Source organism: Macrotis lagotis, chromosome 8 (assembly GCF_037893015.1).
Source record: "Macrotis lagotis isolate mMagLag1 chromosome 8, bilby.v1.9.chrom.fasta, whole genome shotgun sequence".
Lineage (NCBI taxonomy): Eukaryota > Metazoa > Chordata > Mammalia > Peramelemorphia > Peramelidae > Macrotis > Macrotis lagotis.
In genome coordinates this window covers 47,288,929-47,312,166 of record NC_133665.1, presented here as the reverse complement: position 1 = coordinate 47,312,166, position 23,238 = coordinate 47,288,929, and the positions used below count along the sequence as shown (strand labels likewise).

Genomic DNA, 23,238 nt, shown 5'->3' with positions numbered 1-23,238 from the left:
TAGAATAGTGTCCTCTACATGGCAGGGGCTTAGAAAATGTTTGACACAAGGAAAGAATAGAATGAATAGAATGCTATAGATCAATCAGCCAAGCAGAACTTGTTAGGTGGTTGGTAAGGAGCTCAGCTTCAGAGTACCAGAGGCCACAGAACCAGAAGACGACTTGATCAGCAAGGACAAGGAAGAAACAAAACACCTCCAATTCGATTGGTTACAACAAGGCAACATTTTTAATAACACAAGCGCTCATGACATTAGCCGTGTCAGTGCTTGGACATTCTTGATTTCTAGGCAATTTCTTGTAACATGTAACTATCAGGTTAATGATTCCCCCTGGGGTGGGACTCCCAAGTCACTGGGTCCGCAGAGGCTCAGTGTAGATGGATGATAGGGATATACACCTATTCACATGAATGGTGGAGCCCTCACCCAATCCATTTGAAATTCCTCTAGGTCCTTTCTGATGAAGGAGGAAAGAAGGCCAAGATCTTTCTAGCCAATGAAGAAAGAGGAGGGAACATCTGGTACTGAGAGACCCAGAAACTGATTGGCTTTCAGGCTGGGACCTCAGAAAGGGAAATTGTCTCAGAATGGAGGGCAGGGGAATAAAGACTGAGGAGGGGAGGGCTGAGACCCATTTGGTTTTATTCTTTATAAACAAGGGTTTCACTGGTAATACCATCACGGGGACTATGCCATGCAATCTGACAGACACCTCTGTACACTTCCCCCAAAGGCTGCACTGGACATGGGAAAGACTGGGCAGAGGGTAGAGGCCAAGGTCCACTCAGACAGGTGTGGTGCGCCTGTTGGCAGGATTATTGTGCAGTGACTCCTTGAACTCTTTGGGAATGGAGTTGTGGAGCTGTAAAAACGTATGGTCTCGATCGGAGTTGAGGAGGGTCCCCACTGTGACCTTGGAGGGATCCCGGGAGAGGGTGAACATGGAGATGTCAGTGGAAGGGATGGTGTGAAAGCCTTTGCTGATGGGGGACAGGTCTCGGGAGCAAGGTTCTGTGGACCGGGAGCTGGATCGCCTCCGGAACCTGTACCTGTAGGGGGGGAGGCGGGCAAAGGTGGATTTCTTCAGCAGCTCGGAATGTGACTTGGCACGGATCTGCCTGTGCTTCTCAATGTATATGTGCACAGCGATGACACCCACAATTTCGGCGATGATGAAAGATAAGGCTCCGAAGTAAAAGGACCAGCCGTAGGAGTAACTTTTTTTGGAGTCACTTTGGCCAGGGTCTCCAGCATTTGCTGAGATATAAACTATAATCCCGATGATGTTACTTAACCCTAAGAAAAGGGAACAAAAAAATGCATCTTTTTATAGGAAACAGACAGGCCTTTGTTAAACTTAAACTTTATAGTGTGTTGCGAGAAGGACTAGAGACCTATGAACTGCTACTACTAAATTACAGATGCTTCTGTAAATCCTTGTAAGGTCTGCCTCATGGGACGCACTGCAAATAACAGAATAGACAGAGAAGGTTAGAGTTGTAAGAGAGTTTAAAATACGGTAGATTAATTCAACAAAAATTTATTAAATCTGTTGTGCAAAACTGCTTTTTCCTCATGATACAGAGGGAAAAAAATCTTTGCCTTCAAGGACTTTTCACTCTACTTTGCTAGCAAGACCTGAAGAATAAAGATCATAGAGCATTATGACCTTAGAACAGCATTTCCCAGACTTTTTTCCTGTGAAGTGAGAAAATGTTGATGCTAGCAATATTTCTCCATTGAAAATATTAAATACAAAATTATGCATCTGTCAAAATATTAATTATATGAGGCACTTTTAGACTTGGAAAAAAGTTGAATTTTCTTTATTGGGCTCCCTAATTTCCCCAACCATCCCCTTTTGGTGGTATCTTAGATCATAAATTCCTTGTGCCAATTCTTATGTGGAGTGTTTTTGGGGGTGCTAGTTAAACATATTTTCAGACCCCAAGTGTTCTATGACCAAATTAGTTTGGGAAATATTGATTTAAACCATGAGAATTAGACTATCTTACTTTAGAAATCATCTAGAGTAGACCAACTTCCTTTATTTCATAGGTATAGAAAGAAAGGTTCTCTGAGGTTAAAACTGAAAGCCAGGTCCTCCTGATAAAGACTCCAATGTTCTTTCCATCACATTCAATCTGTTTGTTCACACCAAACTCTGTTCCAATATATAAGGTAATTTAGGTAATTTATATATAAGGTAAATTAGGTAATTTCTAATGTTCCATATAATGGCTCTGTGGAACTTGGAAGGCATTTCCCTACAGAATTGACATTATAGCTTCTTACTGAGCTCTCTGGCCTGCCTAGAGAAACCTACTTTAACTCATAAAAAAGGTTGAAGTTCCAGTCTTTTGGTGACATTGGAGGCAAGCAGGTGTGTCTGTGTGTGTGTGTGTGTGTGTGTGTGTGTGTGTGTGTGTGTGTGTGTGTGTGTATGACAGACACACAGAGAGAAGCTCTCTTCAATCTACCTATGAGGAAATTCCTTTCTTGGTAAGAACTTTCCCAGATATTGTGAAATGAGGAACAAAACACAGCTGTTCATTTGTTAGTAGGGGTTCCAAACCTGGACTCCACCTGTGCTTTTTATCAAAGTTGAGTGCTCTTAAGTCAGAATGCCTAGAGATTGAAAAGATGACTGCATTTAGTGCTTTAGCATTATGAGTTGGGGGAACAAAGGACCTTTGAGGTATTCTCTTCCAACCTTGTCATTTTATATTTGAGAAAACTGAGGCCCAGAGAGACAGAAAGCATTAAGTGATAGAGCAATGATTTGAACCCATGTCATTCGACATCCAGTGTTCTTTCCACTATTATTGATTGCCTTTGCCCCAATTGCTTGTGTGACCTTTCATAAGTTATTTCTGCTTTCCAAACTTTTCATTAGTAAAAGTGAAGCATTTGGATTAGGTAATTTTTAAAAGCCCTTTCTGGCTTGACAGTCTTATGCTCTTTGGCCCTCTATGAATCTTAAGGTTCCCTGGAGTCATGTGGCTAAGGGAGACTTTCCCAAAAGGAGGCATGCTGGGGAAAATGCTTCAATTTTGGAGCCCAGGGCTTTGAGGAATCCAGAAGCTACAGTGATCCCAAAGAACAAAGAAAGTACTATTTTTCAGTTATAAATGTTCCCCATGTTTCTGTTTAGTTTAAAGCTGAAGGACTGACAGTCCTTCAGCAGCTTATACATTGGGTATCTCCCTGGAAGATTTAATAGGTAGAAATGGTGAGGATGTCAGTACAGATCAGGAGAATTGACATGTCCTTAGATTGCCTTGGCAGTTGGTATGTATTAAGTGATAGACTGTTAGAGCTGGAAGGAACATTGGAACATAGAACATAGAATCTTAGATCTGGAAGTACCCTTAGAGATCTAGTCCAATTCCCACATTTTTCTATTCAGTTGCCTGAGGTTCAAAAGAGAAAATGACTTGGTAACACATAGTAGAATCCCCCTGTGAGAAAACAGACAGAGAGAAGATAACTTGCACATCGTATTATTAGTCAAGGTAAGGTCAAGAATACAGGTCATTTGATTTCTGCCTCTCTTGCTATCATATTGGGGAATGACACTAGCTCGTTTTCTCATTATTTTGTACATTATGAATATAGTGATCCAAAATGCCCAATATGAGGGACTCAAAAGACCCTTAACCTTTACTCCTTTCTCTAAAACTCCTTAGCAACAGTAAGCTGATTAGATTGTCATGTCCTAGTGTAATGTTGTGGAGCCTTTAAACCAGGTGAACCCTAACAGTTTGATTTTTGTCTTGCCTTCTGGGTGCCATCTTGTTCTGGTCACTGCTGCTTTGGCTCAGTGTATGATTTCCTTCTTGTTATACTATTGGGGGGCAGCTAGGTGGCATAGTGGATAAAGCACTGGCCTTGGAGTCAGGAGTACCTGGGTTCAAATCCGGTCTCAGACATTTAATATTTACCTAGCTGTGTGGCCTTGGGCAAGCCACTTAACCCCATTTGCCTTGCCAAAAAAAACCCCTAAAAAAAAGATATGCTATTGGGGTTATTCTGTTTGGGGTAGATTCTCTAAAGATTTATACATTAGAGCAGTTACCAAAAATGGTTTATTAGTTATTGAATAGAACTCCCTAAGAAATCAACAATTCAAGTTTATAGAGAAAGATGATATTTACTTCAAGAACAATTGAGCTTCTTTCCTCTTGTCTTCCTTCTTTTCTATCTTCTTTGTGCATCTCTAACTCTCTCCATTTCCCACCCCCCATCATTCTTTTTCTTACTTCTTTGACTTTTTTTCTTTTCCTTTTCTAATTCCTATTTTCCCATTCTTCTCACCCTTCATTTTTACCTTTTTGGGGTCTTACTCTTTGAGTCACCCTTAGTGATTCTTTAAGCCAAAAGTTTGTGTGAATCACATTTGTATGTGTGCATTTGTTATATTCAACAATTGAATTGAATACTTTATGTGTCTTTCAGGGGGAAAAAAGTAAATTATGTTGCTTTCTATTGGAAATCATATTTTTTTCCTTTGAAACTTTGATTTTTGTTAAGAAAAAAAAAAGGTTCCCCACACTATTGTAGAAGGATGATTCATTGAGGCTTTAAGCTGACAGACAATGACCATCTTATCTAATTCCTTCATTTTACAGAAGAGGAAATAGACTTGAAGAGGTGAAATGACCTTCTCATGGTTGTGTGATTTGTATTGCAACTGGAATTTGAGTCCAGGACTTCTGATTCCATCTGCCATATTGCTCCCAGCAGAGGCTGTGTCTTAGTGAGTGTGCCTTGCCTGGCTGTCTGAAGTCCCCCTGATAAATGAGGAGGCTCCTCAGCAACCTGGGTATGAGATCTTACCTGCAGATACAAAAAAGATTCCCGCACTGAGGATGACGTTGTGCCTGCTTTTGTAGAACTCACTTGCTGCCACACAGAGGCCCCCAAAGAATAGCAGTCCCACACTGAGGATAGGAAAAACACTGGATGCTCTCACAGCCCCTGAGTGTGAGGAGGAAACAATAGAGGATCAGAGAAGGCCACACTGTGCCACAAGGAAGGTTCAGGATTGAAGAACTCTCACTGGAAGCTTCAATTTATTTAAACTAAGACTATTTGTTAAACATCCACCACATAGAGAAGTATGAAATTGATTCTGAGGAAGGAAATGACCCGAAGATAAGATATGAAATAGTTCACATTTCTGTGGTGCTTTAAAATGTAAATAAAGCACTTTCCTGGCAATACCTTGAGAAGCAGGAAATATTGTATTTTATTTTATGTGTTTTATTTTATTTTTATATCAGATTTTTTATTTTATTCTATGAGTGGCTTTCTCTCTTTAGCAGATTGGCATCCTTTCAGTAAACTGACTCAAGAAGCATTTTTAAGTGCCTATAGTATATCAGACTCTGTGCTAAGCATTGGGGCTACAAAAAATGATTACAACCATCCCTGCCATTGAAAAGCTCATGTACTAGCAAACATGCAAACACCTATATCTAGACAAGTTCTATACAGGATAAATGGGTGATTAAAATGACTTCTTAGGCAGTGCTATTCAATAGCTAATTAACCATTTTTGGTAACTGCTCTAATGCATAAATCTTTAGAGAATCTACCCCAAACAGAGTAATATCAATAGCATATCAAGAAGGAAATCATACACTAAGCCAAAGCAACAGTGACTAGAAACAAGTTTTAAGGATAAGGAAAGGTTTCTTCCAGAAGGATTGGACTTTAAAGAAACCAGGAACTTGAGAGGCCAGCAGACACAAGGAAGGAGAAAATCCTAATCTTAAAGGGTTATCTCAGGGTTGAGAGGTGAGGTGACTTGCTTAGCATTGTACAGCTTGTAAATGTAATAATAATGATGATGATGATGATGATGATGATGATGATGATGATGATAACTAGCATTTATAATGTGCTAGTAGTTTTGCAAAACTCTTCTCTTATATTATCTAACTGGATCATACTAAATCTATGAAGTAGATGCTATTACTATCTTCTCTTTATAAATGGGGAAACTGAGGTACAGCTAGATTAAGAGATTTGTTTCAGTCACCCAGTCAGTATCTGATGCAAGATCCAAACTTAGGTATCTCTGACTCTTAAGTGAATTGTCTTCTACATTGCTTAGCTATTCATTGACTCTTGCCAGATAAGATGGTACTGATTGGGTCTAGTTCAAGCTGTAAAATGATGTCATTGGTAATTTATGAGTAATGTTTACCCCTCTCCTTAGATGTGGAACTTGGACACTCCAGTCTTCCTGACTCTCAAGACAAGTTTCTGGTCACTGTAGCACCTTGCCTCTTAAGTATTATTGCAAGTATTATTACTCCCACTTTATAGAAGAGGAAAATGTGGTTTTTCAGTCAAGTCTAACTCTTTGTGACCACATTTGCACTGTTATTATTGTTGGTATTTGCAAAAATATTGGAGTGGCATGCCATAAGAACCAGGGAAATGAAGTGATTTTCCCAAGGCAGGGTCATGATTATAATCAAAGTAAAATATAAATATATAAGGGAAGAACAAGTACAATGTAATAATTCTGAAAGCTCTGTACTATGTCTTTTGTTGTGTCAATGAAGTGAGTTGGAAGGGAAAAAACTGGGTGAGCTCAAGGAAGAAGTGGGAATAAATGTAAGAGAAAAGCTAGAAAGTGACTTGACATCAGGGTTATATCAGAGTTCATCTAGTCCAACCCTTATATGAGTATCCTATAAAACATCTTTAACAAGGGATTATCAAGTCTCTCTGCTTGAAGACCCCCAGAAGTACAGAACTTACTACATCCCAAAGCAGCCTATTGGACTTAGGGGCAGATCTAAGTGATGGGAAATTCTCTCTTAGGATGAGTAAAATCTGACCCTTTTAACTTCTACTCTAACAACAGTAATGATATTAATAACAATGATGATGGCTAACATTTAAATAGTGCTTCCTGTATACCTTCTGCTAAGTGTTTTATAATTATAACTTCATTGGATCCTCACAACATCCCTGGGAGGCAGATGTGATTATTAACTCTTCCCACTAGCCCTTCTCCCCTCGCCCCATTTTTTATTTGAGAAAACTATATGGAGGTTAAATGACTTATCCACACAGTTAATAAGTGCCTGAGGATGATTTAATTTTCATTTTCCTGACTCCAGATCATGCTCTATCTAATGAACCACCTACCTGCCCCAGTGATACATACATACATACATACATACATATATATATATATATATATATATATATATATATATATATATATATATATATATGACTTATCTACCTATTCCAGGTTAAAGTCTGTTAGAAGCAGAGAGCATCATTCTATGGAATCTCAGTATTAGAAGGGAGGTCAATCATTCCAACCCCTGCCTGACTAGGAATCTGCTCTATCAAACTTCAGAGTTTACACAGATCATAGTTATTAGTTTGGTTGTGTCTATGGAGACAAAGAAGGAGGAAAAAAATCTCTTTGTTTTTTTTTTTATCCTTCTGTATTCTTTCAGACCCATGTTTTCAGGTTCCTACTCCTTTGGGCCTTCATTTATATTTCAAATGCCTCTAGGGGAAGACTGACTTTGTTTGAACAAATAAATCTCTTAGGGAAAATCTGTAGAAATATTTCTGTTCTACCTCAGAGATTCACATTGACCAATCTGTGTTGTCCAGAAGAACCAAGGCATCTTTTGGTTGGAGGAGCCCTGGAAAAGCTATCTAGTTGACTCTTCTGTCTTCAGACCAAACCCATGCCCTCCTACCTTTGAAAAATTTTATTTATTTGTACTAGCAAAGAAACTATATTGATTTAAAGAGAAGCCAAATTTGGTTCATCATTAAAGAATAAGACTTTCTGACCATTAGATCTGTCCAGCAATTAGACATACTAATTGGTTAGTTTGTGAGCACTTCAACAAGGAAATGTCTTTAATGGATATCTACTTTTTAGGGATGTTGCAAAATGATGTTCTCAGGTATGGGTTGAGCAAGGTGATCTCTGGGGTCTTCTGACTTGCTGGACACAAAGGAATAGGCTTAAAAAAGACATGGAGATGTCCCTCAGTCAAGAAACTTGCACACCATCTTTTAGAATATGTAATTCCTTCCTTCTCCCTTTGGCTCCTCCCTATCCAAAGTCTATACAAACATTGAGGGGACATGGAGTGAAAAGGTGATGGAAGTGGGATAAGATTAATCAGGGAAGGTCTCTTATAGTTTTGAATTAGCCATTTTCTTGTTGATTAGGGGGACCTTTTTTGGATGCCTTGGCTGAGTGCCAAAGAAATGATTGATTCCCAAAATGTTTGATCCAATTTGGTCTCTCAGACAGCTCACATCTGGTTATTTAGACTGTTTTAGGAACTGAATTGGATTGACTGTTTGGTGCTAAGCCAGTAGGATGAAAAATCTCAGTTGGCTCCAGAATGATCAATTCAGCACAGCCCTGGGGGTATAGATTCATCTCTTCCTTTCATTAATTCTAAGGCTCTTACCATCTAGGATGGTAAGGGATTTCTGGGGACATTGAGGACATGCCCCCTAAATACTTTTGGGGTCCTTTTAGTAATGATGTCTTACACAGAGTTCTGATGTGGTCACATGAATTTGGTATATGCTTCATTAATTGTGCAGCACTGTTAGCTCAATATCCTAGGGGCCCTCCATCTGTGTATAGTGTGGATTCTCAAAAACTTACCCAACAAAATTGAGGAGGCAATGTGATATAATTCAAATTATACAATATTGGAGTCAGAACACCTTGTATTCTCCCTTGTATTGTCATTAAGCAAATTTGACAATTCACTTAATTCCTCTGTGCCTCATTCTCCTCATTTGTAGGGTGAGGTTAGGTCTAGATTATATAATTTAGAAGTAGGAAATATGGTGAAAAGGAAGGAATATGAAGACTAGAGGTCATTTAGAACAAGTGTTCTTCACTTGGGGCCTACAATTTTCAAGGGGTCCAAGAACTTAGATGAAAATAAAATACATTGTTCTTTTCATTATCTTCCTACTGAAATTTAGCATATCCTTCAATTATAAATATTAGGCAATGGACATTATTCTCAGAAGGGGAACACAGGCTTCATGACACAGAAGAGGTTAAGGACTCTTCAGCTAGACTAAATACTACCTGTGTACATCCCTTCAGTAAACAGCATCTCCCGTAAACAGTCATTCATACGGAGATGAAGAAACAGCTTGAACTAGAAGGAAATTTTTTCCTCACATAAAACCCAGTTCTGTCTCACGTTAACATCCACTCACTGCTCCTAACCCTGTCCTCAGGGACCAAGCAGGATGAGCTGAATTCCTTCAACACATAATAGTACTTCAAATACCTAGATGGTTATTAGGCCTTAACTCTTCTTCAGGGTAAATATTCCTAATTTCTTTAACTGATCCTTTTATAGCATAGTTTCTCTGTCATGTATATCCTAACCCAGACATGCTCTAGCTTGTTTGTGACCTCCTAAATGATCTCTCAGGTCCTTTTAAACTCTCAAGATAATATATCTTATGTCCTAAGGTCCCTTTCAGCTCTCACGTTTTTATCCTAAAGCCTGAAGTCCCTCTTAGTTCTGAAAAGTCTGTTTCTATTAAAATATTAATTATAATTAACTTTAATTTGAAAGTACAGAATGTACTTTGGGGGCATGTCAAATGAATAAAAATAGGACAGCAAACAACTCCAACCAGGATGAGGTCTTGTCTGGACAGTGGGAATTTCAGGCTGTGGAATTGCAGGGAGGGTCAATCCTGGGTATTCTACCCTTGCAGCCTGTCTGCATTCAAATATGTTGACAAGGATTATGGATGTGTTTACCAGATTCTCCTCGCTATGTTTATTTTCTTCCTGATCTGAGAAACATTAGTCCTAAAAAATGACTGGAAGAAGGCAGTATAGGGGAAGAAAGAATCCTAAACTAGCTGATCTCTTGAGTCCCTATTCAGTTCTAGATTTATAATTATATGATTATGTCAAGGGTCTTGTCCTAACTCTGTCATTGATTAGTTGTACAACCTTAGGCAAGCCATTTACTTTCTCTCGACTTCAATTTTCTTCAACTTTAGAAAATGGAGATAATTCTAGACTGAGCCTAGGGACCCAAATGGGATAACGTATCTAGAAAGTACTTTAAAAATCATAACTTGTTATCTGAATATTTGGGGCTTTTACAATAAAATTGTTGAAACTAGGTAACTTGATTCTCAAACCAATGCCTCTGCCACCAGGTGCATATCATACTCTAGAATCATGGTAGAATGGTAAGAGATTTCAAAGGAGCTTTAACCTCTCTTGTTCTGTGAAATATGCTATTATTAAATTAGAGGATCATATTATTGGAGCTAGAAAAGATCTTGGAGGTTTTCTTGTACGCATTTTGCAGATGAGGAAACTGAGATCTAGGGAATGAAGTTTCTTGCCTAAGTTCACATAGGTAGTAAATGGCAGAGCTGAGATGTGAACCTGGGTCCTACAACTCCAATTCCAATACTAAACAGCACTGTGTTACCTCTAAGGTCATATGAGCTTTCTTGGCCACCAAATCACATTGTAAACTCACCTAAGTCCTGTTGTTAAAACACTTGGAGCTGTTAACAAGAACTAGGGGACCAGATGTTTTCTCAGGCTTCTTTAATTGGACTTGCTATGGTTCCTGCTTTGAAAATGAGGGTGAAGGGTAATTAATTCCACTATCTACTCTTTTGCTATAACTACTGTCTTCAATTTAAATTACTCAGGTTTGAGTCTTTATTAGACTATTTAAAAAATCACACACCTATTTACCACTCCTGTGATCATCTAATTCTAGTGATTACAAATGAAAGGAACATTTTTGGAGGAAATCTACAGTAATTGATAAAGTCGAGAAACAAATTAGCTGCCTTGATTTTGCTCTCTGAAATCAAGAAAAGATGTAAAGAAATGGACTTAGAGAATCAGAAGAGACAGTTCAGCAGGCCCACTGGTATCTAATGACCTGTGAGAATCAAGTTGCTTATTAGACAGAGCTGGGGGAAGCCCCTGAGCTGCAAAATGATACAAGATCAGCTGTATAAGAAGCTGAAGTTTCAGAGTATGAGAATTGAACAGTTCACACTGAATGCAAGGTCAAAGGAGACTAAAGCACCTCCCTAGTCATAGAATATGATATTAGAGAGAAGAAGGACCTTAGAACTTAGAACATAGAATATTAGAAGTGTAAGGGACTTTGGATTCCTTTAATTTAAAGAAGAAATTGAGGCCCAGGAAAAGGATATGACTTATCCAAGGTCAGGTAGGGAATCTTGTTGGTATTGGAATTAGAACCTAGGTTTCTGTCTCCTAGTTCAACTCTATTTGGACATATTATAGCCTAATTTTCTTTAGGGGAAACAATATTTATTGGCAGAAAACAGGAGAGGTCACAACCATGATGTGTTTATCATTGCCAATAACCCCTATCTCTCAATTCCATATCTGCTGAACAGGTAGGCCATTATAAGCCAGTTTACTCTTAGACAAAACTATAATAAAGGTAAAGTTTTATAGTATGATATAGACTAGTATATAGACTAATGTAGTTTATTAATATAGTCTATTGAACTCAGAGTCTGAAGATCCAAAGAACTGACTCTGTCATTGACCCATTGTGTGTTATTTCAGGGAAATAATTTCTTCCAGCCTCAATTTTCTTATCTGAAAAATGACTAGATGATCTAAGAAGTTGCTTCCACTTCTAATATTCTATATTCTAAGGTCACTTTCAGCCCTAACATTGTATATTGATGTCTAAAAGGTCCTTTCAGGCTTATATTTTACATTTAAAGCATCCTTGAGCTCTAACATTGGATGATCTAAAGTTATTTTTAGCCTTTTTTGTTTTGATTGTAGATTTAAAACTAGGAGCTATTTTGGAGTCCATTTAGGCTATCATTTTATAAACGAAGAAGCTGAAATGTAGAGAGTTCACACAGGAAGTAAAAGGAAGGGCTGGGATCTGAACTAGGTGTCCACTGATTGCAAATCTAGTTCTCTTTCTACTACACAAAACTATTTCTGTTCCAACCACCCAAACTGTGGAATGGGGATTGTAGTAGTAGTAGTACCCTCAGCATTATGCACCCAGAGAAAGGTCACTGTCCTTTCCCTCATCTCCCCTTCCTCCATCCCTGGAAAAAAGGAGAGTAGAGAGACTTACTCAGAAGATACTCAGCTGTATCTTGTTCATAGTCTGCATCTTCAGGGAAATGGTCAATTTTCTTACATACTCCTCGGAAAGCACCTGTGGAAAAAAATTCAACTTGAAGAAGTCAACAGAGGACTCTGCTTAGGAGGTCTGTCCTTGACGATGATGGAGGAGAAGTGAGAGAAAAACCATTTCAGTTCCCTGGAAACAAACATTTATAATCAAAAAGTTACACTTATGTTAGCTACCAGAAATTGGTAAAGGGTCTTCTTTACAATAACCTTTTGAGGCAAGCAATAGAAGTATTTTGTATAGGCTAATCAAGTAGCCAAGTATTATTATTCCCATTTTAAAAGTGAAGGAATTGAGACTCAGAAAAGGGAATTCAGTTGTCCATGAAATTTGAATCCAGGTCTCCTAAGCCAAATCCATTGTTCTGTCCTCTAAATCAATTTCCCATACTATGTCTTATACAATCTATGTTCTGTAGCATGAATGTGGATTCCTTGAGGAAATGTCAATTATGGTGAAGTTTTTCCATTGAAAACATTAAATGGGAAACTATATATCTATTAGCAAGGGCTTGTTTTGCATGTGGAATGAAAACTTTTCATTTTTTCCAAATTTCCTTGACAATACTTTACTTTTTTCCCAAAGATATTACATACCCTCATGCATCCTCAATTAATATTTGAGGTAATATATTTCATCCAAATAAGTTTTGTGGGGAAAAATCATGTGTGAAACATTGCATTTGGTGGATATTAGTCATTACTTTTCCCCTCTGGTGGCCTTTGGGGGACCTCTGTGGAACCTTGCACTGGTCTCACAGAGATCCAAAGTTAACCAAACATGTAATGTAATTACATAATATGTATACTATACTTAGTTACATATAAATATGCATATATATGTATATAATGAGATACTGTCCTCATAGCAACCCTGTTAGGTAGGTCAGTCAATAAACATTTATTGAGCACCTACTATATGCTAGGAAATGTGTCAAGTTCTGGTGATACAAAGAAAGGTAAAAGACAGTCCCCCCATTCTCAAGTTATTCACAGCATAATGGGAAAAACAACATGAAAAAAAATCATGTATGGACAAGCCATATATAGGATAAATTAGAAATAACTAACAGATTAAATTAAAAGGGTGGGGTAGGGGAATCAAAAATTCATCCTAAAGAAAATGGGACTTGAAGAAAGCCAGGAAACCAATAAGTGGAGTTGAGGAGGGAATATTCTAGGCTTGGGGGTAAAGCCAGTAAAAATACAAGAGTCAGAAGTCTTGTTTGAAGAACAGCAGGGTCAGTGTCATTGGATTTTGGCCTAATAATTAGCATCAAGAAAACACAAGTGTTCCATCAGCCAGCACCACACTATCCATATGTGGAACCATTGGTTAACACAATGGTGAAGTTTTGAATACTGTGGCCAAGTTCACTTAACTTGGCAGTGTCCTTTCCAGGAAGGCACACAATGATCACGAGGTTGACAAAGAAGCATTAGACTGACTGCCATACTGAAGGTCCACAGAGCCACTGAGTTGACCTCATTGTTGTATGTCTGTGAAATCTGCACACTTTACCAGTGCCATGCCAGAAAATTGAATCACTTCAATTTAAATTGTCTTAAGAAGATTCTGAAGATAACCTGGAAGGAGAAGATACCAGACACTGAAGTCCCTTCCTATGCTAAACAACTGTGCATTCAAACATTACTACAGAGAGCACACCTCCAGTGGACCACATTGTTCAAATGCCAAATGAAAGACTATTTTATGGATAACTCACACAAGGCAAGTGCTCAAAGGGGAGGGGAGATAAGAAAAAGTACTATAAAGGCACGCTCAAGATTTTTTTTAAGAACTCTGGAATTGATTGTGTAGCATAGGAGACTTTGGAACTAGACCACCCAGCATGGCATGCTCTCATCATGCTCTATGAGGAAAGTAGAATTGTACTGGTTCAAAGAATAGGTGAGATGCACAAGCTTAGAGATCCTACCCCAGGTGGTTTCCTTTGACTATTTGTGCTCAACCTGTGGTAGAGCATTCTGAACTAGGGATGGACACACTATAACTTGTCTCTAACATGTTTATGTTGTTTTGATCTTCTTTTATAACAAAAGAGAAGAACCAAGCAACCAACCAAGCAACCAACATGGAAGGGGTAAGAGATATAAGGTATAAGAAGAAGAATAAAAAGATAAGAAAGGTGGGTTTTTAGAGGGCATTGAGTGACAAATAGAGGGTTTTATATTTGATCCTAGAAGTGAGAAACCCCTTGAAATTTACTGAGTTGGTGGTGGGGCAGGGAGGTAGGGGTGTGTGTGTGTGTGTGTGTGTGTGTGTGTATCTGTGTATCTGTGACATATTCAAACATATATATGCTTTAGGAAGATAAATTTATCATTTTAGTGGAGGATGGACTGGAATGGGAGAGTCTTGTGGTAGGTAGACCAATCAGCAGGTAGGACAAATATTCACATTTCTATTTTGCAGATGAGGAAGATGAATGTTAGGGAGATGAAATAATTTAAATGGTAGATGGAGTTCAATTTTGTACTTAGGTTTTCTTAGTCTTTTTAACAAGGTCCTGAAAGATTTGGAATTATACTTTCACATACATGTATATGATGTGTATATATCTATATCTTTCTATGTAGTGATAGCATTTTGGTCTTCTTCAATAACAATAACCAATCATATCTATGGGTGTAGAGGATCAAAGGAATTTGGAAGGCAGCCAATTCAAGTCCCTCATTTTTCAGATGGAGAAACTGGAGATGAGGGTGGTGGTAAAATGACTTGCCCCAAGTCATAGGAGAGGAATGTGACAGATCAGGATTTGAACCCAGGTCTCCTAACTATAAGGTTCCTCAGCACCATGATTCTCTAAGGTCCTCTCTATCTTTGACATTTTATCTCCTGTGATTCTATTGAACTGATCATGGATTTCTTCTCCTCTACCTCCTGAAGCCAGTATGTTTAGTGCATAGTACACTAACTTTAGGAGTCTGAAATTTGGGTTAAAATCCTGCCTCAGATATTAACTGTTTGAGCATGGACAAGACACTTAACCTCTCTCTACCTCAGTTTATGTTCTTTGTCTTCTAAGTTCCCATCTAGCTCTACATCTTTATTCCTTAATTCTTTCTTCCTGGCTCTGTTGAAATTAGCTAGATGGAAAATTCATTGAATATGAGTTCAAATCTCTCTTTTCTTACTTCCCACCTATATAATAGCCTAGGGAAAGTTACTTGACTCTTTTGGGTAGACTTAATTTTCTCTTCTGTAAAATGAGGGATTTAGAGTTCTAAATATATGATCCTATAAAAAGTACTGTAGGCATTTCTCTCCAAATGACCTTTCTGGTCTGTACGTTTTTGTCCACCCTAATTAAGAGTGGGATCCATATAGGCATTTCTCATTATGGTAGACATTTAGAAGTAGAGTTAATCTCTTTCTTATTTTCAGGTCCTTTCAGATAAGTCTATCTGGATTCCTGCTCCCCAGATTTAGTACTCTCTTGTCTCATAGTATTGGACTCAGAACTACATTGCCTCTTCAACCTCAAACAAACCAACTTCAGTACACACACGCACACACACACACACACACACACACACACACACACACGCAGAAGTCAGGTACAGTTGTAAATGTTGTGATCATTTGATTCTTGTTATGAATTATACTGCAGCCCTATATAGAAGCAGAGTGATAGCTCTAAAACAGTGGAAAAAATAGCTTCTTTCATCTCTGTCTTTTCATGTTTGTTTAATCTGATAGGACAAAATACTGTTAAATGTACTCAGTGCTTAATAAAGGTGCTATAATTAAGGTTCAAGTCCATAAAACACTTATACTTAGAAAGTTTTCCATAAAAATGTATAAACATATTTCTATAGTACTTTAATATAGAGGGCTTTTCACACAGTTGACTTGTGAAATCAGGAGGATAGATGGTGTTATTTCTTTTATGGATAAGAAAATGGTTTCAGGAAAACTAAATGATTCATTCAAGGTCATAAAGCTAGTAAGAATTTGAGCCTTTAGTTCAATTCAAATGTTTGATTTCAAATCCAGTTAGTGTTTTATCTTAAAATACTTCTTATTGAAACTCAGAAAGTCTAGATTCCTTGCAAACAGAACCTCAGAGCTGAAAGAACCACAAACCTTGGAAATCATCTTGTTGAATCCCATACCTCTGCAGGAATCCCTTTCACATCCTCAAAGAAGCATCATTTACTCTGCTAGAAGACTTCTAGTGCAGGGGAACCAGAGGTAGCCCATTCTGTTCTGGGACAGCTTTAATTATTAGAAATTTTTTTTCATTATTGAGTCTAAATCTGTCTCTTCTATCTGGGCAAGCTCTGTATTTAGAAATCCTGAGGGTCTTGCCATTCTAGTTTGATTTTTTTTTTTTTTTGACTAAGTAAAGTGGTCACTCTTGGCTTCTATTTCTCATCACTTTTTTTACCTTGCCTTAATTACTGAATGACTGTGGTCTCAGTCAAAAGGAGACAAATTAAAGACTTCGACTTAAAAAGACAAAGGTCTTTCACTGCATCCAGAATTATGTCTAGTCAACCTGATCCAAATCTGGCCATTGGACCGATTTAGCAAAAGAGGAGAAAGTGAGACTGGTGACTTTGCACAGCTCTCCCTCACTTAAATCTTATTTAATTGCATGGTATGACCTCCCTCCACCTTCTTTGAGAATGAAGACAACTAACAACAGAAATGGAATAAGAAGGCTGCTTATAAGTGGGAATAAATATAGACTTATTATCATTATAAAGAAAGTTTGAGTTCAAATTCTAGCTCAGATATTTATGGACCTCAGTTTCCCTCCTATAAAACATAGATTCATTTACTTCTAAGGTCCTTTCTAATTCTGAATCCTTGATTCAATGAAAAAACAGGTATGGATCAAGAGAATTTCCTGGCAGTGGGAATGGTCAGATGGTACCTGGTGAGGTTCTGAATACTTGGGGGTGGAACCAAAAAGCAGCAGGAAACCACCTAGGGAAGAGTGGAAGGAAGGATAGGAAGATGAATGGATTCATGCTGCTTTATTGAAGACCAATTTTACCAGCTTCATAGCATTCTGAAAGGCATGCCTGTCCCATATTCTCACTTCTCCTGAAAGTTTAGAGTTGAAAGGGATATCAGATCAGAGAACAGAGTGTCAAAGCAGAAAAGAATCTTAGAAAAGAATGTCAGAGCAAAAAGTATTCTTGGAATATAAAACCACAGAATGGCAGAGCAGGAAGGAGTCTTAGAATATAGAAGGATTCTTAGAATGTAGAATCATAGAACATCAGAACCTTGGAACATAGATTGAAGAAAATAGAACATAGAATAGTTGGAAATATTATTAGAATGTGGATTTATGGCTAGTCAGAGCCTAGAATATAGCATGTTGAATTTGGAAGGATTTTTAATAGTTCATAGAATTTTATATATATATACAGAGAGAGAGAGAGAGAGAGAGAGAGAGAGAGAGAGAGAGAGAGAGAGAGAGAGAGAGAGAGTTTGATCTTTTTGACTAGGTAGTCACTCTTGACCTCTATGTATCATCACTTTCTTACGGATGACTATTGTCTGTTGTCTCAGGCAAAATGAGACCAGTATATAGGATGACATCTTAGAACATACAATATCAGAGCATGAAGTATTCTTAGAATGTTGAATCATAGAATATAAGAGGTCAAAGGAACTTTAGTACATAGAATGTGTGAATTGGAAGGGATAAGCCTGCCAGGTAGTTCTCCATCCAATCTCTCTCAATAATTAGGCCAAGCTAGAAGACTCTAGGTTTGAATTTGGTAATTCCCTGATTCTGCTTCCTACACAGTTTCATTTATTTGTGTTTCCTTTCCATCAATACTTTCAGCAAACAGCTGAAGAGTGACTTGAAATACCTGCATGGATCCCCACCCTTCTCTCCACCCTCAATTTGTAACAGTGGTTCCCAGGGTCTTGACAGATAGAGGCAGAAGAGCAATTCTGTATTATGTTTAACATTTTTCTCCTTGGGACATTTTCTCCCAGGGAGAGAGGAGATGCTTGGGAGATTTTAGCATTGAATAAACAAAGGGCAAATAAGATGCAAATTGCCAGGTAAATTCAATTCCTATATTTGAGAATGAAGTGTTGTTCATCCCCTAATGGTATAATGATGATGATGATGATGATGATAATGATAATAATAGCTAACATTTGTATATCATTTTAAAGTTTGCAAAGCACTTTGCATACATTATCTCATTTGATCCTTCTTGACAAAAGGAAGGTAGATGATGTTATTATATAATATTATTTTATTTATATGATATTATTTTTAAAGTGAGGAAACTGAGACAGAGAGAAATTAAGTGACTTGCCCAGGGACACATAGTATTTGAGGAAGGATATTTTAACACAGTATTTATGATTCCAATTCCAGAAATCTATTCACTACACCACTTAACTGCCACACTTGGGAGAATACTTAACACCCCCCCTCCCTAACATTTACATGTGCAACTGTCATTCAATAATCCTTTTTTCCTTTTCTTTGCTCTCAAGCAGAATTGTATCCTTCCCACCCCCAGGCCCTCTTCCATACATAACCCTCATTTCCCTCCAGAACTGAAGCCAGAGGACCACATAGCTTCTTCCTAGGAAAATCCAAAGAAGATGCTGTTTTGGGCTCAGCAGGGGAGCTGCATAGACTTGCTTTGAATCTCACAAGGATCAAGATTTTGGTAAATTAGAGTCATCCTGGGGTGTGGGACTGAGATGATGAAAGTCAGAAAGCTCTTTTCAACCTTTAATTTCTCCCTCTGCATCAGTTCTTTTCCCTCTGCCTATAAGCATGCTCAAATTTTTCAGAATCTTCAATTTTTCCTTTTACAAAGGTCTTCTTTAGGCCTAACTACTCCCTCGGGCTAGTGTTTCATCTCTCATTTTCCTTCCATAGCCAAACTTTTAAAAAGTAGAGTCTGCCTTCATTGCTTTTACTTCCTTACCACCCACATGCTCCTCAAATCCTCGCAGTGTGGCTTTCAGTCTCACAACTCCATTGCAATTATACTCTCTGAGATTGCTAATGATCTCCTAATCGCCCAAATCCACTGGTCCTCATTCTCCTAGAGTTTTTTGAAGTCTTTGATGCTGTTGATTATCCTGATCATCTTAGAACTCTCTTATCTTACCTTCCACAACATTACAGACTCTTGGGCATTTCTTGGCCAGACACGTCTTCTCTGGCTCTTTACTCCTCACATCTACTAAATATTGGTTTCTCAGGTCCTGGCCCTCTCCTTTCCTATCTCTCTTACACAATCTCCCTAGGAGAGCTCATTCTCTATTACAATTTTTGCTCTTAATTCAATATATAAGTTAAATCTGAATCTCCTGATTTTTATTCTTTTTTAAGGGATCATAAGATCCTAGGTCTAGAACTTAAAGAACTCTTGGAAACCATATAATCCATACCTCCATCCAGCCCTCATTTTGCTGATCAGGAAACAGCCTATGAATCAATCAGTTAACAAGCATTTATTAGGTGCTATGAGTTAGATGTTGGCGATGCAAAGACAGAAGTGAAATAGCTTCTGTCTCCAAGGAACTTAAAATCTACCAAGGGAAACATCAAGTTTATATATGAACATATAATAGCACATTTTCTTCAACTCAAACTCTTCATGTCCTGAACTAAATCTATCACCTCTCCCTCCAAAAGAAAACTATTCATCTTTTCCTGATTTACCTCTTGCTGTTAATAGTCATTTCCCTAATAATACAAGCTTATTAGTTCAAAATTGTGGAGTTCACAGTCTGAATACATACTTGAGTTAGGAAGTCACATGAGAGATTATGACATTATATCTGTGGCCTTGGTAAGGAGCAAGGCTGCTGGAACTCCACCAATTGTCCTAGGAAGGTCAAGGACTTTTCAAAGCTGGTTGATAGACAACAAGGGCTGCTATGAGGCATAATGAATAGAGGCACAATCCTTGAAGCCAGGAAGACCCAAGTTCAAATCCTGCCCAAGACACATAGCATCTGTGTGACTCTGTCTTCCTCAACTTCCTTATTTGTAAATTGGGGGTTCATTTTCTATACAGCATCTTTCAGAAATGTTATGAAGTTCAAATGAGATAATAAAAATAAAATGCTTTGTACACTTAAGAAGCTATGTACATTTTAATTGTTACTTTTCCAAGACTACTGTAGGATTTCTGAGCTACCTTTCATTCCTGGACCTGAAACTTTGCTTTAACATCTTTTAAAAAAAATTCTTTTTTAGGCCATTGAATTTTGGAACTCTTATAAGTCAAGTTGGTCTTGACTTATCTTGCTCATTTTCAGATATGGATCTAGGTTATAAGTCTATTCCCAAACAAAGATTTCTCATGCCCAGAGGGATGTGTACCTTGATCCAACATCAGGTAGGATATGCCAACAATCTTCTTTAATTCTTCCTTCTTTCTCTCCCAGGTATCACATTAAATCAATTGCTAAATCCTGTGCATATTACTTTTATAGTAACTTTCAGATCCATTCTCTCTTCTCCCAGGGACATGTCTATACTTTTTACTTTTATCCAAATGATCTTTGCTCTAATTAAACTGGACAACTTGGCTTCCTAAACATGCTATATGCTTTCCTACTTCTACATATACTTATGACATTCCTTCTTCCTTTGCTCTTTTTACCTGTTGAATTCCTACCATTCTTTAAAATCTAACTCATATGCCATTGCCATGTTCTCCCCTCTTGAACTCCATATAACACTTGTTTACCATGGCACTATACTTATAATGTATAGCTCTATATTAAAATTACTTGTGTTTGTATATTGAAGCTAAAGCTTTGGTCATGTAATGGGAAGACTCATTAGAAGATTGAGGTCTAAAGGAAGGGGGATAACAGACATTGAGTTGGATAGCTAGTCATGGAAGGAGCAAACATGAGCTAGGACAGACTTTGGAAGATAGTGGAGGATAGAAGAGCCTGACATACTATAGTCCAGGGGGTCCCAAAGAGTTGGAAATGTCTGGATGACATTTTTTTCCTCTGACTAGATGTTTGCATGTTTTTAGTCTGTAAATTCCATTCATAAAGGAACAGACCTTATTCAAACCTTCCATTATCTCCAGTGCCTGGTGAGTGCTTGGCACATGGTAGATGTTTAATTAATAGTAAATAATGACCAGTCACTAAGAATTTATTAAGCAATTATTATTTCTCCATTTATTTAAAACTGATTTTATTTGTATAATTTTTTAAAAAATAACTTTGTTCATATAGTTCCTGGATTTGTTTTTGTAGGTATATTCAGGTTATTTTATGTAAGTACCTACTATGTGATGAATGCTGTTTTAGACATTGAGAATACCTACCCTAGACAGAAATGAAATAGTTCCTATCCTCAAGGAATTTATATTCTATAGAAGGATGCAAGGAAGAAACATTGAATGATTGCAAATTACTTCTCTCTCTAACTTCATAAAACCTATCTTCTGCTCCTACTACAGCACAAAAACTGCTTTATGAAAGATCACCAATTATATTAGCTTGCTGCGTCACTTTGAACGAGTTATTTACCCTCTCAGCAACTCATTCCTTAGTTGTAAATCAATGGGTTGATAAGATTGATGGTCTCTTCCAGCACCATCATTATGACTTGAGGATGTTCCAATCACCGCCCATCAGTGTGGAAGAGTATTTATATGTGGAGGCAATTACATTTGGTTCATGTATGACCAGAGAACATTCACAAAGAGCTACATACCAGGAATCCATGTTACCAGAGTACACACATTCGGGATATATGTGTCCATGTATAAACCTCTAATAATGTAGGCTGCCAGTATCTTCTGGTGATATCATCTTATTGGTTTCTGTTGGTTTTTGTTGACTGGCATCTTCTCTGCTTAGCACATTGTCTCTGTGTTGGTAAGGTGTGTGTAATATGGTGAAAAGAATAGTAGATTGAAAACTAAGAGACCTGGGTTTGAATTCCAATTCTGCTATCTACCTGTGAGAATTTAGGCAAGTTGCTTCCCATTCCTGGATCTGTTTCCTTATCAGGAAAATGAATTGGACAAATTCCATCTCTAAATCTAGGATGCTTTTATCTTATGAATGCCAAATCTTTTATCCTTTGGATGCCATATGTCCAGTTGGTTTCACATTGTCTCTGCTGGACAGCTCCATTTGGGTCTCACTTGCTAAGCTTCTCTCAGCAATCAGCTTGGGGCCACCTGATGGCTATTTCAGCACCTATCTGCTAAGATGCAATAAATTGAAAACCTTTACCTGATAAAAGGGGGCTGACATCTCTTTTAGCTCATAGTCAATGTGATGATGCTCAGCTATAAGGAACCAAACAACAGCTAAGCTGACTGTGATTGTTATCTTGTGACTTTGTGTTAGTCAAGTGCTGAGTAGATATCAGTTGTCCCTAAAGTTATTTGAATTAAGGATATAGTGGCAGCTAGGGGGCACAGTGGATAGAGCACTGGTCCTGGAGTCAGGAGTACCTGAGTTCAAATCTGACCTCAAACACTTAATAATTACCTAGCTGTGTGGCCTTGGGGAAGCCACTAAAATCCCATTGCCTTGCAAAAAAAAAACCCTTAAAAATTAAGGCTATAAATTCCTTTTAACCCTAAGTTAACCCTTTGTGGGGAAACTATTGAAATTCATTTCAGAGAACTTTGTTAATTCAGAAATTCTTTAAGAGATGAGTAGATATTCTTTCTGACAACTTATATGATACCTCCCTATCCTTTGCAACACTTTCTACATCATCCTATAAGGGCATCCAGCCTGTATTCTGGGGGTGTTTCTCAAGTTCTTTTAACAGTGAAGTCAGTTACTTGTTTCTTTCCTCTTGTGACTAGCTCAACTTATCTTTTAACTACACATTTCTTAGCTAGTATCCTTTTTTTTTAAAACCACTTTTACTTGTATTAGATCAGAATTTGCTTAAGTATATTATGGGTCTTTCGATTGTCATAAGTGATTCTTGCCTTCATTTCTTTTTTCCTCATCATCCCTGTTCAACATC

At 37.8% G+C, this 23,238-nt stretch overlaps 1 protein-coding gene across 1 annotated transcript in view; it reads right to left on the bottom strand.

The window, feature by feature from the left end:
- Positions 1-424: 424 nt before the first annotated feature.
- Positions 425-23,238, bottom strand: part of CACNG3 (calcium voltage-gated channel auxiliary subunit gamma 3) — a 121,742-nt gene continuing 98,928 nt past the window's right edge. The window contains exons 2-4 of the mRNA XM_074198977.1: positions 12,174-12,257; positions 4,843-4,983; positions 425-1,299 (exon numbers count right to left, since the gene is read on the bottom strand). Coding sequence (XP_074055078.1) covers positions 788-1,299; positions 4,843-4,983; positions 12,174-12,257 — 737 coding nt within the window. The 3' untranslated portion in view covers positions 425-787. The remainder of the gene's footprint in view (positions 1,300-4,842; positions 4,984-12,173; positions 12,258-23,238) is intronic.